This window comes from Danio rerio, chromosome 9 (assembly GCF_052040795.2).
Source record: "Danio rerio strain M-AB ecotype USA chromosome 9, GRCz13ab, whole genome shotgun sequence".
NCBI classification, from domain to species: domain Eukaryota; kingdom Metazoa; phylum Chordata; class Actinopteri; order Cypriniformes; family Danionidae; genus Danio; species Danio rerio.
The window spans coordinates 32,827,158-32,844,448 of NC_141029.1; the positions used below are offsets into that span (position 1 = coordinate 32,827,158).

Sequence of the window (17,291 nt, forward strand, 5' to 3'; positions counted from 1 at the left end):
TTATTTCAGACTTATTAGACTTGTTTTACCTCCTGTATGGCTGAGAAAATCCCTTTACATTTGATTGAGAAGTCTTCTCTCATACTTGCGATAACATTTCTTAATGGTACTCTCTAGGTTTTTATCGATGCTTGCGCTGGTTTCTTTAGCCTCATATGTTGCGCTAGCCTGGCCAATGGCGGTCTCAGCATTGGCGTCATCTTGAATTTCGTGTTTCTTCTTTGTTGTATGCGATGTCAATCGAATGCTAGAGGAGCATGAATAGGTACATCTGATCAATGCGCCGTCATGTTGTCTCCTGACTTACTAGAATTAATTTGTTTCTTAAATACATTCTGTGAGTGAAAAAAGTGCACTATAGCAGTCAAAAGTTTGGGGTCCAATTTTTTTTTTCATGTTTTTTTTTTTTTTATGAAAATTATTCTGTTCGTCAAGGCGGCATTTATTAAATGTAAAAAAAATACAATTTGTAAATATTTGTTAATTTTAAATAACTACATTCTTATTGAATGTAATTTCAAATTAAATTATTACTCCAATTATTATTATAGTAGTATATACAGTGTAATAGTAATGACGACTGGAGTAATGAAAAATTCATCTTTAAAATCACTGGAAAAAAATATTAAATTATAAACTAATTTTGTACAGTTATTTTACCGTGCAATAGCACAATAATTCACAATTTTACAATATTGTATTTTTGATGAATAAATGCAGCCTTGGTAAGCAGGAGAAGCTTATTCTAAAACATTTAAAAACTCTACTGACCCCAAACTTTTGACCGGTATATATTTTTTGACGTGAGCAACAACATCAATAAAATGTCAGTTTTTATTGCTTATAACAACCCCAGAATTACAATTATTATACTGTAATTGATTGTTTCAGACTTATTAGACTTGATTTGTTTCTTGATTTAGAACACAAAATAGTAATATATTTAGGGGCTGGAGCTTTAAAGCCTTAAAACCAGGCATAATCATTCTAAATGTTAATATACAAGTCTTTCTTATGACTCAAGTGCCATACATTCTGTGAGTAAACTGAAAAAAATGTTCATCATGATTCACTTGAACTTGAGAACTGTATCACTCTAATACATGAACATATCATTCAGATTCTGTCAGTGGAAAAGGTCTGTTATTTGTTCATGAATTGGATCTGTTCCTCAAATACTGTCCAGTCTGCTATGTGTTTGGCTTCATAAAAGGCCGTATGAATTTGAACATACTTTTATGCTGTTTTTTTTTTTATCACAGTCAGCAATAAGAAAGTCATTTGGGTTTGGAATGAAATTAAATCAAATGAATAATTTTTCTATCTTTTTTTTCTTTTTTTTGCTACGGTAAAATAGTGTTGCAACAACCTTACAAAAAGCTCCTGTTCTTTATCTCCTTCCACTCTATACCTTCATCAGATGGGGTGTAAACACTCTGAGAGCAGATCCCTGCACAGCTCCAAGGCTAAACGTCTGCTTTGTTCACAATCCTCTGCTCTTCCTGGAGCTAAAGTTGATGTGACATTTTGTCCATTTTTTTGTCCAAGTTTTTTTCTGCTCTTGGCATTGTTGAGAGAGGAGGGAGGAAGGCTTTTACCATCACATGCCGCCTATTGAGGTCTTTCATAAATAATTCAGCTTAGTACATTGAAAGTGATGACAGCAAAACTGTCATGCAATCTCCTTGGTAAGATCAAGGGTTTTTTTTCTATAGGAGGAATTTCATTTAAGGACGTTTTCTGGGTTGGACAGGATCGTTTCTTGCCGTGGTCTCTTAAGATCTTCTACAATTCCAAATGAAGTGTTGGATTCAAAAGAGGGAAATTTTCTACAACTGAAAATTGTTTGATGATGTACTGATGCTCATGTCATTCTATGACTTCATATTGGAACTGTGATGAAGTTTAGGAGAATTTCAGATGAGCAATATGACCAAAAAAAGTTTAGTAGAGGAAGTCATAGATTGATTTAATGACAACAGAAATAGTTTTTTTTTGTCCCACTTTATATTAAGTGGCCTTAACTAACATGTACTTACATAGGAATAAATAGTTTGTTACAATGTACTTATTGTGTAAATACATGTATTTACTGTGTACTTAAGCTTGATTAAATACGTATATAATTACATCTGTATTTAACTTTTGTAATTACATTTGTAAATACACTGTTGACCATCCCTTACACCTTAACCCATCCAGAAGCCTACCCATGCCACCAAACCTGTCCATAACCCAACCTCTATCCCAACTCAAAAGCACCACAAGTGTTCTCAAATACATTATAAACACAGTAAGTACATTGTATTTATTTTATGTAAGTACATAGTAGTTAAGGACACTTAATATAAAGTGGGACGTTTTTTTTTTTTTTTCTGTGTAAATTTGCATATCCACTTCACATCCAAGTCAGATGGAATTACATCATTGATAGAAATGACAAACAATTTTTACGTGTGCACCAAAAATGTTACTGTTTGCTTTGTTCTGATTATTTGGTTTGAAATAGCTAAATGAACTGACAACTCATCCAGCATATGTTTTACACAGCAGATTCCTTTCCAGCTGCAACCCATTACTGGGTAACATACATGCCCTCTCATTTACACACATACACTACAGACAATTTAGTTTATCCAATTCACCTAGCGTATGCCTTTAGACCTTCTTGCTGTGAGGCGACAGCGATACCCACGATGCCACCAACAACTTAATTGTTTCATGTTCAGTTCACTTAAATTTATAATAGTTAAATCTGTTAAATTAATTCCTTCATGTTGTCTCGACAAATGGATTGTGTAGAAACATTTTTTACTGAGTTGGTTGTATTTACACAACCAGCATTTACTCCTCACTTTTTTATATACTTGCTTTAAATGCTAAACACATTTCCATAGGTGTTGTGTTAACTTCACTACATCAGTTTCTTTGCAGCGTGTCTAGATGAATTTACACAACTCAAACTGTGTATTGGATTGTGTTTACAGTTTAATGATTTGGAGAGGAGGGACAATCATGTTGAAGCACATTCACATTTGATCAGAGCAGTAATATTATGACGAAGGTGTTTACATACATGTTTATTGCCACTAAATTTGCTATATGCAAAACAACTGTGATTATTGTTACAGTATGTCAATGTGATTACATCAGTTATGGTTGTGAGTTTGATCGCATTAGTTTGATTGAAGTATTAGGTTGACACGAGTTAAAGTTTAATCGCAATAATGTCAAAATCAAGCCTGACCTCATAAGGAAACTATTTGAAGTATAGACAAAAAAAGCAGCTAATTCATATACAAATTAATTCAATTTCATTTATGCAAAAAAATACACTTTTATAACATCAAACACCTATACCCAACCATCGTTGGGGATGAGCAAATGAGATCATATAAATTCATACAAAATAGCCACTAAATCAAAAAGTTGTGTATATCTGTACTATTCTGTTGCTAGATTACATTATAATCACATAATAAGGTTGCATGTTAACTGCTTTTTGTGTCTTATGATCACTTGAAACTTGTCAAATTTGAATATGCAAATGAATTTAACTGATATGATAAAGAAAACAGCTCAAATTATTTTGTTTTCTATGAAAAATGGTAAAAAATGGTTTTGGATTAGATGATGAAAGCATGATAACAGATATTTTCGGGGGGTGAAAAATTGGTTTACAAAAGAACAAGTCTATATTAGGCCGAAAAAGATTTGCATAAATGCATCAAATAGAACCTCAGTGAAGAACTTGACATTCTAAGTATGAACAGAGGGGGCGCTGCAAAGAAGAATATCAAATATAGCCCTATTATAACAGTGTGAAATCCTTTACCGGGACATTTATATGAGGTATGAAGAAGATGATGTCTCTATTTCTGTTGCGTGATGCGAGGTGGAAATGATTCTGTCACATTCGAACAGACTGATATGGTTCAAGCTCCTTACAGTGTGAATGGCCTCGGGCCTGACTGTATATCGAGTGCTTCTCTTTCTCATTGCTAACGCTATGAGCATGGAGTTTATGGCCTCTTCTGTTTTTAGTGTGCGAAGTAAAGAATTTCCGTTTCAATTTCATGCCTGTCAAGAATAAAACATGATAAAATGCAATGAAACGCAGCTCATCTGCCCAGTCTGTAAATGGACTAAACTGATGCACATGACAGACTTTGGTACATGAATAAGTGAGCTTTTAAAAAGGCCTTGGGTCGTTGTAAATGCGCTCTTCTGCTTTCCTTTTGGCCATGAAAATGAGGCCCTGTTTAGTCACTGGAAAAGCAGAGAACAAAACCTTGAGTTAATGAAGGCCTCTTTCAATCATGTCCTGATATGCCATTCTAACGCAAGTGTTGTGAAATATACACAATGCCTTGAAAATGAGCTTTTCTCTGGAAACAATGAGTAGCATTTTATCTGATTTATTCATTATATTTAAATATTCAATCATGTACATATAATTAGATAATTTATTTGTGGTGTTTTATAAGTCTTGAAAATATAGTTATCAATTAAAGATGCAGTAGGCGATCTGCCTAAATGCTAACCGTTTAGCGTAATATCTTTCAAATACAATCCCTGCCCTGCTGTCCAAAGCCACATTGCCTAAAATCGCGAGCACGCACATTAAAGATGACAGAGACCCACTAGGCCAGGGGTGTCCAAACTCGGTTTTGGAGGGCCGGCGTCCTGCAGAGTTTAGCTCCAACTTGCTTCAACACACCTGCAAGGATGTTTCTATAATGCCTAGTAAGAGCTTGATTAGCTAGCCCAGGTGTGTCTGATTTCGGTTGGAACTAAACTTTGTAGGACACCTGGACCGAGTCTGGACATCCTTGCACTAGCTTATTCGCCAATTAAAAAACTTTATAGTACTTTATTATACTACAATTCTGAATGAAAAATTGTATTATATCTAGCACGTTTCCAGTTATGTAATTACTCTCTCATCAGTCTCACTCTCTCATACACTTTGTCCTAAAGCGACTACTGTATGCTTAGTACTTGGCTGGTGGGGTGCAGGAATTACACTTATTTCTGAGCCATACATTTACTTACATGCTATTTCAGACCGAACATTAAGAGTAGCATGGTAAACTAAAAAATAGGGAGTGCGTCACAAATGTCATTGTTCAAAAATAAACCAATGTGAATATAAAACCAACTTCACCAGTAAAGCAGGCTAGGCAGAATAGTGATATTTACTTGTATTTTGTTATTAAACTAAATTAATATCTACATTTTTAATGCTGTAAAAGATTCTGAAAATAGTCACATCAATCGTTTGCCGGAAGATTTCAGAGATTGAACAACACTTCTGTGCATAAAACCCATTTAAACATACCATTACCCGTCTAAAAGAACTACTTCAGTCATGGTGTCGTCCTTCCTCCAGCGTGCAAAAGTTGATCGAATATTCATTCAGGATTTTAAAATTTTGATTGAGCATTTGTTTTTAGTGCTGTCACCCTTGGCCCGCGTGGACGTGCATTGGCGGATCTGCGTGAAAAGGTGTGCAGTTGTTCAAATCTGCATTTGCTGACAAACAGTTTGGGCTACTTATCAGAATTATGGGAATTATCGACTCTACAATATTTAATTGGATAAAGACTTTTTAGTCTTACGCCTTACCCAGAATATAAAAATACATAGAAATAAATTTAGATCATTTACTTTAATCATTACTATTGGAATGTGAAGAGACTTTTAACCAGCACAACAAAAAAATGTGAAGACAATCACCTACTGCACCTTTAATGGTCAATTCCTTTATTTGTATGTTTGTTTGTTTATTTGCTGGTTTGTAAAATTTGATTATGTAATTGTAGCATTCTACTATTTTAACTATGATTTTATTTGTTTGTAATTGCTACATTTAATGAATATATTTGTTTATTTACTTATTTATAAAGTAAATCTAAATGCATTTATCAGTCTAATAAATGTTAATGTAAATATAAATTTAAGTTTGGATATTTTTTTTATTTTAGTTACTAGAAAGATTTGTTATCGTTAAACAGGTATATAATATATGTTTATTTGTTTAGCAACTTTACGTTTGTAATTAGTTTTTAAATAAAACAGTGAGTGGGGATGCAATCACACTTCTTCTTCTTTATTTTTTTTTTGTTGTTGTAAAAACTCCCAAACATGTCCCCAGTGGCTGCAGCGGCTTCAAAACAACTACACCAATTTATTAGGGATGCTCTCAGATAGGAAATATTTCCGTAAAGGCTGTTTTGATATTACGCAAGCTGCGTTTTGGCCAAAATTAGAGGAGAGATATGCATGGATGAACAGCACAGAGTAATGTGTGAAAAATATCTGACAATCAGCTCGGAGGGGCATTTTTTTTTCTCTCTCTCTCTCGCTCTCTGTCAGACTTGTGCTTCTTGTGTCATTAATCATTGTGTGATCTTGGTCACTCATTTCAAGTAATAAAAGTTTCCATCATAAACGCACAACAGGTCTGAGTCACTCAGTCACACCAGCTTCCAGCTACAGCTCCTATTAAATCAAGCAAGCAGAACGTTTCCTAAGGCAGCCGTTGCCTTTTAATTTCCTGAAGAACCTTACAATATCATTCATTACCAGAACTACACATATTTGGTTTTTAAAAGTCTCATAAATCAATAGTGGCCTGACTGCAATAATTATAACAAGTTAACATGTAATTTCCAGCCTGAAAAGCTGCACGGCCGTATTTTAGCATATGCAAACGAGGCAATTCAAATAGTGTAGGGATATTAATACAGAAGGGCAGGTAACGAGGTGCGGGCCATGAATTATGCATCAAAAAGTGGTTGATCTTCAATAAAGGAAATGAATTCACTGTGTAATCTAATTAGTTATGGAAGTCTATTATGTCGAGCGGCAGAAAGCAACTGTCCTTGAAAAGGAATTTATTTACAGTGCATGTTGGCTCTTTGGAATGGAATTGCGTTCTGGTGCGAATGTTAACAGCAAGTCTCTCTCTCTCCACTTTCCCCTTTCCACCACTTCACTTCTGTTTTAGCTCAAGACCCGGGAGGCCTCCAAAACGGACCCAGAGTGTGACATCGCCGGAGAACCCTCACATCATGCCGCACACGGTGCCGGGCCTCATGTCGCCAGGAATCATTCCCCCCACAGGTAACACACGCAGACCTCCTCCCGCGCCCCGGCCCATCCTCACAGCGGCCCGCTGCCCATCCGTTAAATGGCACACTGCAAAATCTGACAGCCCTCATCCAAACTACCAGCCAGAACCACTGACCGTCCCCGCCGGCCCCCCTCCCCGTGCAGCCACAGCTCCAGAATAAATTGGAGTGGAGAGTTGTTCTCTTCCAGATTATTACAGTGGATGCTGCATTCTGCCTTGAGTGGATTTTAATTAGCCCGATTAAATCCACTTCGCTGCTATATGTGCATAGGCCGCCGTCATGTTAAAGTAAGCTTATCGCCACAAGAATCAACAACAAGCGTTTGTGCCTTCAGTTGGCCTGGAGCCGGTCTTATGCTTTTGTTCTATTTGCGGCTGGTTTTCATTGTGGCGCCTTTGAAGTCGCTCGTGCTGATTTGCATATTGTGCTCTCGGTTGTTCTGCCGTCTTTTAATAACACATAGTCATTAGGTTATGGTTGACTCCCTGTTAATGTACGGTTAACTTCTCGTTTAGTCTCTCTTGCGGATTCCTGAGCAATTATTGAACACAGAGACTTAGCATTTTTAAACCTAAGTATGGTTTGTTTGTATTGTTGTTTTTTTTAAATGATGTCGCTGTGGCACTCAGTCAAGCAGCTCTTTGTGTTGTTTTTATATTTGCATACTTTTATTTGATCAGATCAGACTTGCGTTTTATCTAAATGTTTCTTTCCTGTAGGCTTAACATTCAAATGGTGTTACCCAAACAGACCAATTATTAAACATGCAGCAGTATGCATTATATAATGTTACAATATGATGCCATCAATAGCACCTGGAAAATTCTTTATGGTTTATGCATTTGTGAATACAAGAGGACATACTTTCAAGACCAAAAAATTAATAGGAGAACAGAAAAAATGGCAACAAAACAAAACTGTGATTGTCTCATGCATAGTTCAGTAAATACAGCTTTTATGTTAAATTAATTAACAAATAACCTAAATTTAGGTATTTATTTTAGTAAATGGTCATCTTTCATCTGTACACTTCTAAAAACATAGGAAATTGATACATTTTCTCATTGAATACCATGTTCAACAGAAAACTTTAATTAGTTGAAGGACCCCATTCAAGTTACTGAAGCCCCCTGTGAAGCTCATGATATGCACCTGTTGTGTTTGTCTGAATATTTGAGAGGAGTCTGGTTGCAGACCTGGTGGAGTGCAATCTGAGCTGCATCCAATGCTTTTTAATGCGCTCACCTAACCTTACCCCTAACCCTACTCGTCACAGTGACGTCACTCACTCCATTGAGTGCATTGTGTCTGAGATTGCATTGCTGAGTGGTGCAATCTCAGCTAGCATCACAAAGGCTGCATCCAGATGCTATTGGAATTTTTGGAACTTTTTGGAAACATTATCAACTTTGTTGTTTCTCGGTGTGACATTTCTGTTTATTAAAATTGTCCAAAAGTCTGGCAAGGCATAGAGAAAATATAATATTAATAATCTCACATAGCAAATATGTTTCACAATTAAATAGCACTATATGAAGTGTCCAGCAATAAAGATAAATTTCTATCCCACTGTTTGTATATTATTAAGAGTTTGTATGTTAATAAGAGTCTGTTTTTAACGGTTCCTTAAAAAGTTTAAAAAGTAACCCCCTATACATTCTAAGATATCAGACTTCAAACTACATAAATAAATAAATAAATAAATAAATAAATAAATAAATAAATAAATAAATAAATAAATATGACATCTACAATAGTTTCCTTCCTTTAAAAAGTACATTTGTTATTTACCCATTGTCACGTTCGGTGATGGGAAAAAGGAGCGAGTACCCAAGCGCAGAGTATATAGAATTTTATTAAATAATAAAAATAAAATAAAATGCAAAATAAAACAACCCCGAGGGGGAAAACACTAATAAAACAAATAAACAAACAAACTTGACTGGGCAGGCACGACAAGGCAAGGCTGGACACAGCAGGACAGGTAAAGATGGACAACATGTGATGACGAACTCGCACAGGACAGCAGACATAAGGGGTTTATAAACTGTAGGAAATTAACACAAAAACAGATGAACATAATTAACTAATAATGGGTTAACAAGGAGGGTGGGACTAGACAATAGACGGGAGAGCGCATGACACAGAGAGAAGACACAAGCCATGCGCTCACATAAAACAGGACAAGAACATGCAGCCAATGAGAGAACTCATTAACCGCATGTTCATGACAAGACGAGCACAACACTGAAGCACACGACAAAAGCACGTGAATACAATGTAAACACCGAGCCACGTGCTTTAACAAGAGACGCAAGACACGAGCACACGATAGATAAACACCTTACCGTGTGCTCACACATAAGCAACGCGCATGCTTCATCTCAGCGCCAACCAAAACTGAAACCAACTAGACGGAGGCGCCGAGAATAAAGCAGCGCGATGCTGACAGAACAAACACAAACACTAGTACAAGAGCGCGCGCGTCAGAGGGACGCAGAGCGCGCGCGGCCACATCAAGCGGCACGATGTCGCGCGCACACACAGAGACAGAAACAGGACCAGACATGGGTAGTGTCAGAGCTCTGCCACCACCAAAACAAGAATTTACAAGACCAGAGTGGCAGAACCCTGACACCCATGTTGTATAGCTAACAAAATGTATTAACAGTTAAAGTCAGAATTATTAGCCCTCCTGAATATTAGCCCCCTGTATTTTTTCCCTCCAATATCTGTTTAATGGATAGATTTTTTGTTCAAGACGTTACTAAACACAATATATTTAATAATAATTAGTAATAATTGATTTTTTATCTTTACCATGATGACAATACATAGTATTTTATTATTCTATGTACTATATATTATTATATATTATATATTATTACTGTATATTTTTTAAGACACTAGTATTCTGATAAAAAGTGCAATTTAAAGGCTTAACTAATTGTGTTAACTCATTAGGCAAGTGATTGTATAACAATGGTTTCTTTTGCAGACAGTCGGAAAAATATTGCTTAAGGGGGCAATAATAATATTACTAAACTTAAAATGGTTTTAAAACAATTAAAAACTGCTTTTATTCTAGCTGAAATAACGCAAGACTTTCACCAAAAGAAAAAATATAAAAAATATTATCAGGAATACTATGGAAAATTACTTGCTTTATTAAGCATAATTTGGGAAATATTGAAAAAAAAATAACAGGAGTTAATAATTACTCATTTTGACTTTAACTGTAATTATTTGAATTGGTTTATGCTCTGATATGCAAAGCACAACTTCAAATCTAGACTGGGGAACACTATTAAAAATCCTACTTGAACAGTGCTTTAGTGTAAAATTGGGCTTGGGAAAGTGAGTCCAGCTGCCCCTCATGTTTGAGTGAGGTCAGTCTATCAGTGTCTTGTTTAGAAACAGGAACTCAAAGGCCATGTGCCACAGGCTGAGAGTCTTCTCTTATTTAGTTGTGAGCAACCGCGACAAAAACCCTTTGATATCCAGCCCTTTAAACCATGAGAGAACCTCTGATCTTGACATTTGTTTGGATCTTCTGAAGAAAAGTAACATTTTAAGACTGTTTGGTTGTTTGACGAAGTGGCATACAATGAGTAGTGAGATTTCCGTGAATCCCTGTTATCCGGGGGAGTAAAAATTAAAAACAGCTAAAAACATCACCAAGTTGTCTTACCTATTTTGTTGATGTAGCTTTTGTTATAAACAAGAGTGCAATTGTAATGTTGGCAAATGTTCAGGGACTTTATACACAGCACTGTGATAAAGCAGTACTTGAGTTGTTTTTCTTGCAGTAGCTTGTCATTCAGCACCAGTTACACCTCTAGAATAGAGATATCTAGCTCATTGTAAGCAGTAATTATGTAACAACATATTTCTAACTGTCTAGTAGATTAAATCATATACGTCATTTGCTCTGAGTTTGACCAAAAAAGGAAAAAAGTGATAGTGAAGACTAATGGCTGCTGAAAATGTAATCACATACTGTAAATAGATATTTTAGTACCACTGAGTAATTTACAGAAGCACGGAAGCTTCATAGGTTCAATTTGTTTTTGTTTTGTAAGTTCATTTTGTTTTTGTTTATTTGGATATAAACAAAAGTGGTGCAGTAGGTAGTGCTGTCGCCTCACAGCAAGAAGGTCACTGATTCGATCCTCAGCTCAGTCGGCGTTTCTGTGTGGAGTTTGCATGTTCTCCCTGCCTTCGCGTGGGTTTCCTCCAGGTGCTCTGGTTTCCCCCACAGTCTAAAGACATGCAGTACAGATGAATTGGGTAGGCTAAATTGTCCGTAGTGTATGAGTGTGTGTGTGAATGTGTGTGTGGATGTTTCCCAGAGATGGGTTGCGGCTGGAAGGGCATCCGCTGCGTAAAAACATGCTGGATAAGTTGGCGGTTCATTCCGCTGTGGCGACCCCGGATTAATAAAGGGACTAAGCCGACAAGAAAATGAATGAATGAATTATTTGGATATTAATTTTCTGTGTAATAGTGTAATAATATTTGTATATTTGTATCTTTATATATATATATATTTATAATTTTTTACATATAAATTTGTATAATAATCGTTAATAACAAAATTACATATATATATGTATATATATATATATATATATATATATATATATATATATATATATATATATATATATATATATATATATATATATATATATATATATATATTTATATATATATATATATATATATATATAAATTTATTTATATAGTTGAAGTCAGATCAAGGACATTTTCACAGTAAGTCTGATAAGATTTTTTTCTTCTGTAGAAAGTCTTATTTGTTTCATTTTGTCTAGAATAAAAGCAGTTTTTACATTTTTAAAAACATTTTAAGGTAAAAAATTATTGGCCCCTTTAAGCTTTTTTTTTCCGATTTTCTACAGAACAAACCATCATTATACAGTATCTTGCCTAATTACCCTAACCTGCCTATTTACCCTAATTAACCTATTTAAGCCTTTAAATGTCACTTTAAGCTGTATAGAAGTGTCTTTAAAAATATCTAGTCAAATATTATGTACTGTCATCATGGCAAAGATAAAATAAATCAGTTATTAGAACTATAAATCATTTATTAAAACTATGTTTAGTGTGTGTGTAGAATCAGGAAATCATAATAATTATCCCCGACAAAGCCAAAGCAGCGCAAACACTACTAGATTACTGTTGTGTTTGCGATAAGAAAAAGACATGCAGGCATTTCCTCTTTCTTTTTACTGAACTAGTCTGCAGTAACGAAAACAGGAGATGCATTAAAAACAAAATGGTCAACAAAAAAGTATATTAGGGTTATACAAAAAATACATACACAAGACACAAAATACACACAGTTTGCTCTGTATGACAGGCTGATGGCCGCAAACACGATGAATCATCTGTTGTCACGCTGTGTGGGTGGAGTAATACACAAGGGTTAAGGGACTGTTTAAGTGCTGTTATTACAGGAATATTGCATGGCTATCAGCCAATCAGATTCAAGAACCATCCAGAACTGTTGTACAAAAATGAAATATCACTCTCGTAGCAGTGAGATATGGCTGTATATCGTCACTGGTGAAACACTAAGGCACTCAGCCAACGCACACCTCCCACCAGTGCTGATATACAGCCATATCGCACTGCTATGAGTGTAATATTGCTCATTATATATATAAATATATTTTTTTTTATTTTTTTTTATTGCCAACTAGCTGAAAAAAAAAATTATTTTATTTTTTGGATTAACGTTTCAATTTAGTTTAAGTAACAAATCATTTTTTGTTTTATGATTTTAATTTCATAGATAACAGTAAAACTCCTATTTTATTCCAATAAATGCATCCTTGTTGAGAAACATGTATTCTCAGTGTTACAAATCTGTAGATGTATACCTTAAAAAAGTGTAATTGGCCAGTAATAACTCATAGACATGTTACTTCAAATGCTCAATTCTAAATATAAGCAAAACACCAGCAAATATGCTGGAGAAAATTCCTTAATATTAACAGTCCACACTGGACCGACACTATAATACTCACAGTACACTTGACATTTAAGTGTTTAGCTCTGCAGGAAATGACATAAGAACATCATTCCGTCAGTCTGTCATCAGGTGGACACGATCAACTAGAAAAGCGGCAAGACTGAGAGAATCGACACAAAAAGAGGTTAATGAAACATGTAGCCCTTCACGCAGATGCAAGATTACACTGTCATAAACAGATCAGTCAACTCTAATGTGACTCTGCTCACACCGAGTGTCGGCAGCTCATAATTGATGTGCGGTATTTGGCTCCAATGCAGATGGAACAATTCAGATGCATTAATTCACCCAGTCCTCGCTGGCACAACCTCAGCTTTGTGTGAAGCAGCGCTCCTCAGTCAGAGAAACTGAGCTAATTTCTGCAAATTCACTAGGCAAATAGAGAGATTAGCCTTGATCTTTATTAGGAGCCTGAAACGTTAAAAAGATCTCTGAGTAAAAAAACTTAAATGGCTTGATATAATGTAAATGATATCTTTTATTGAAGCATAGTAGAAAACCCTTTCATTTAATAATTCACATTCATTTTGGCAACACAGGCTCGCTTGAAATAGGTGCTTTATCTCACATTTTTGTAAAAACATACTTAAACATGCATATGACTGCAGAGTCAAGATAAAATGAACACTACCTAAAGCAGGGGCAGTATGATACCAACAGCTTTTGGTCCATTTCACACTAATGATGTTTAAAGAAACATATCCGTGAGTAAAGGAATGTATTTGTGCAGTTTAACAACAAATAAATACCACTAATCTTAAACATAACAACTCTACTGGTCTATCATTTGTACTCAAATACTGTACATTTGCCTCAGCTGTCTGTCCCCATTACAGACAAATTTTCAAGTGTAGTCAGTCAAACATAGCTCACTTTGTACAGTGTTACTTATGATCTCACCTCATTTCCTAATGAATTGTTTTTTATCATAGAAATGCTGCCAATTTCATATTTAAATTAAACTTGTATTTATCATGTATTGAGTAATTGTTTTATTATTAATACTAATATTAATAATAATAATGATGATAATAATAATAATAATAATAATAATAATGATGATGATGATGATGATAATAATAATAATAATAATAATAATAATAATAATAATAATAATAATAATAATAATAATAATAATAATAATAATAATAATAATTCCTTACATTTACATAGTGCTTTTGTGTACACTCAAAGCTCTTACACATTTTTGGGGGGTATCTTCTCAACCACTAGTATCCACTGGGATGACGCGATGGTAGCCATATTGCGCCAGACTGCACACCACACACCAGCTGATTGGTGAAGAGGAGACAGAGTGATGAAGTTAATTATGATATGGGGTGAGGGGGGCTAGGGGGCCATGATGGACAGAGGCCAGTGGGCAAATTTGGCCAGGATGCCAGGGTTAAAGCCTTACTCTTTTTCATAGGACATCCTGGGATTTTTACGCCCGATTCACACAGGGCGTCAACACTTGACGGAGGGCATATCTGAAATTGAGGCTGTTGTGATCTTCACAGCAGTGTCATCCAATGAAACAAGTCCACAATCAGCTACTCTCTGAGCTGGAGAATTTGCATGAAGTGATCTGAATGGTTGACGCTTTTATCGGCGCTTGAAAAGTTGATAAATTCCCAGTTTCTGCAGCGACAACACCACTTAAGCAGCGCAGACGGACCCACAATTCAGTTTGGCAACGATTGACAGACACCTTTTCAAAGTGAATGGGAAGCGTTGGCGCTAACACCCCATGTGAATGGGGCGTTAACGACCACAAAGAATCAGGATCTTGGTGCTCGCTAAGCAGTATAGAATCCCCATCAATATACTGTGGCATTAGGACCCACACAGACCAGAGGTTGAGTGCCCCCTGCTGGTCTCACTAACATCACTTCCGGCAGCAACTTAGCTTCACATGTGGTCTCCCATCCAGGTACTGACTGGGCGCAGCCCTGCTAAGCTTCAGTGGGCGACTATGTGAGAGCTGCAGAGAGCGAGCTGCTGGCCACAGCTAGTTATATTTTTAGGTAGACGTTTTTTCCCCATAAGTACAGGGACTCCAGATGCAAAATTGCATTTTGGCTATTTCTGGCACATTCCTGTGTTATTAATGTGCATTGTCTCTGTCGAATAAACCTGAAAATAAGAATAAAAAATAAATGCAAGTGATGCTGACCACATTAAAAAGCAAGGTAAAACTACATTGTCGCAGTGCTCTTTCTTGCTTTTGAAAACACTATTGGTTGGGTTTAGAGAAGGGTTTAGGACATTGTTTCACTTGTTCATCTGTACACTAAGCCCTGCCTTCTCATGGATGTATGCAAGGACAATGTGCATTTGAACCATAAAATAAAACATACCATAGAGTAAGTAACACATTTGAGATTAGCAAAAATGTACAAAGCGCTCTCTAGTCGATTTGTCATCTTAAAAACATTTTACAGACATTCCCGGAGCAATGCATTTTATGTTTCACATGCATATAGACCTAGACAGATAAATCCAAGGAGAGATTATTTTATGTGAGTGCTTGATGTCAAAAGGTGGCTTCTGTTGGCTCTTGATAATTCACAGCCACAGAAAGAGCTTACAGGTGGCAATGGATATAAGCATACGCATAAACCAAATGGCTTACCATAGATTTTTTCCTCACAAGGAGTCTAAATGCTCTCAGATATTGAGTGAAATCCATGCTGAGAAACAGCTGGATGTAAACATGCCAATGCGCATCAGCCACTGAAGAAGAAAGTTCAAACTGACTTTTCGTCAGTTTCATTGCAGTCAGTAAGTGTACAGTATTGTCCAGTTATGACTGCCGTTTCTCTGTTTGGAGTTCGCTTCATATCCAGGGGTGCTTAGACGGTTTGTTTGTGAAGATTTGCATCACTTATCTTGTTTCTCTTCGAATGGAAATGACTACAGAAAGCTGTACAATGTGACATCATATGAACAGACAGCACCAGTGGCTCTAGGGCTCTGAGTTGATTCAAAGAACAAGTGGTTCCTTAAATTCAACGCATTGAGAATTGAGTGTTGATTCGACAGATTTTATTTGATTCAATCAATGGGAATCAATTGTCCTTCAAGAGGCTTTTCTGTTAAAAAAAAGGAATTATGAAATTAGCTCTTGAATCCGAAAAATCAGAAGTCTGATCAATTTTTATGAACAGATTCATTTGGATAGTTCGCCTCAGTAAACTAGTTTACTTATATACCATCACGTAATTTACAATTCCTGGTTATGGTGTCATGCTGCATGGCATACCATATCCATGCTGAAGCATCCAAATACAGTTAAAGTCAGAATTTTTACGCCACTTTGATTTTTATTATTTATTTTTTCATTTTTAAATATTTCCCAAATTATGTTTAACAGAGCAAGGAAATTTTTACAGTATGTGTGATAATATTTTTTTTTCTTCTGGAGAAAGTCTTATTTGTTTTATTTCGGCTAGAATAAAAGCAGTTTTTAATTTCTTAAAAGCCATTTTAAGGTAAAAATTATTTGCACCTTATGTATTTTGATAGTCTAAAGTACAAACCATCATTATACAAGGATTTGCCTAATTACCCTGACCTGCCTAGTTAACCTAATTAACCTAGTTAAGGCTTTAAATGTCTCTTTAAACTGTATAGAAGTGTCATGAAAAAATATGTAATAAAATATTATTTACTGTCATCATGGCAAAGATAAAATAAAACAGCTATTAGAAATGAGTTATTAATACTATTATGATTAGAAATGTGTTGAGCAAATCATCTCGCTAATCTTCTCTCTAATATCAGGGGGCTAATAATTCTGTCTTCAACTGTAGGTAATGTTTAGAAATGCATATTTCTTTTATTCTTAATGCACACAATAAATAGGCACTAGGTTATATTTTTATACTAAATAACATAATTTTTTACTGTAACTGAATAATGTTGTCTAGAACTGAGAGTATTGAGGTCCATTCTAACCATATAAAAAGATGAATGAAATACATTTTTAAAAATAAAATCAACTTTCTTTTCCGGGTCACCAACTTTGGTATAGCATCCGATTGATCACAGCCACAGTCCACCCTCCCACCAAGCACTCCCGACCCCTA

At 35.5% G+C, this 17,291-nt stretch overlaps 1 protein-coding gene across 24 annotated transcripts in view; it reads left to right on the forward strand.

Moving 5' to 3' along the window:
* The window catches only part of dachd (dachshund d), a 245,459-nt gene that overhangs the window by 142,945 nt on the left and 85,223 nt on the right, over positions 1–17,291 (forward strand). For all 24 annotated transcript variants that reach the window (XM_087267117.1, XM_087267115.1, XM_087267126.1 and 21 more), the window contains 1 exon segment: positions 7,013–7,128. In XM_087267117.1, the coding sequence (XP_087123243.1) occupies positions 7,013–7,128 (116 nt within the window).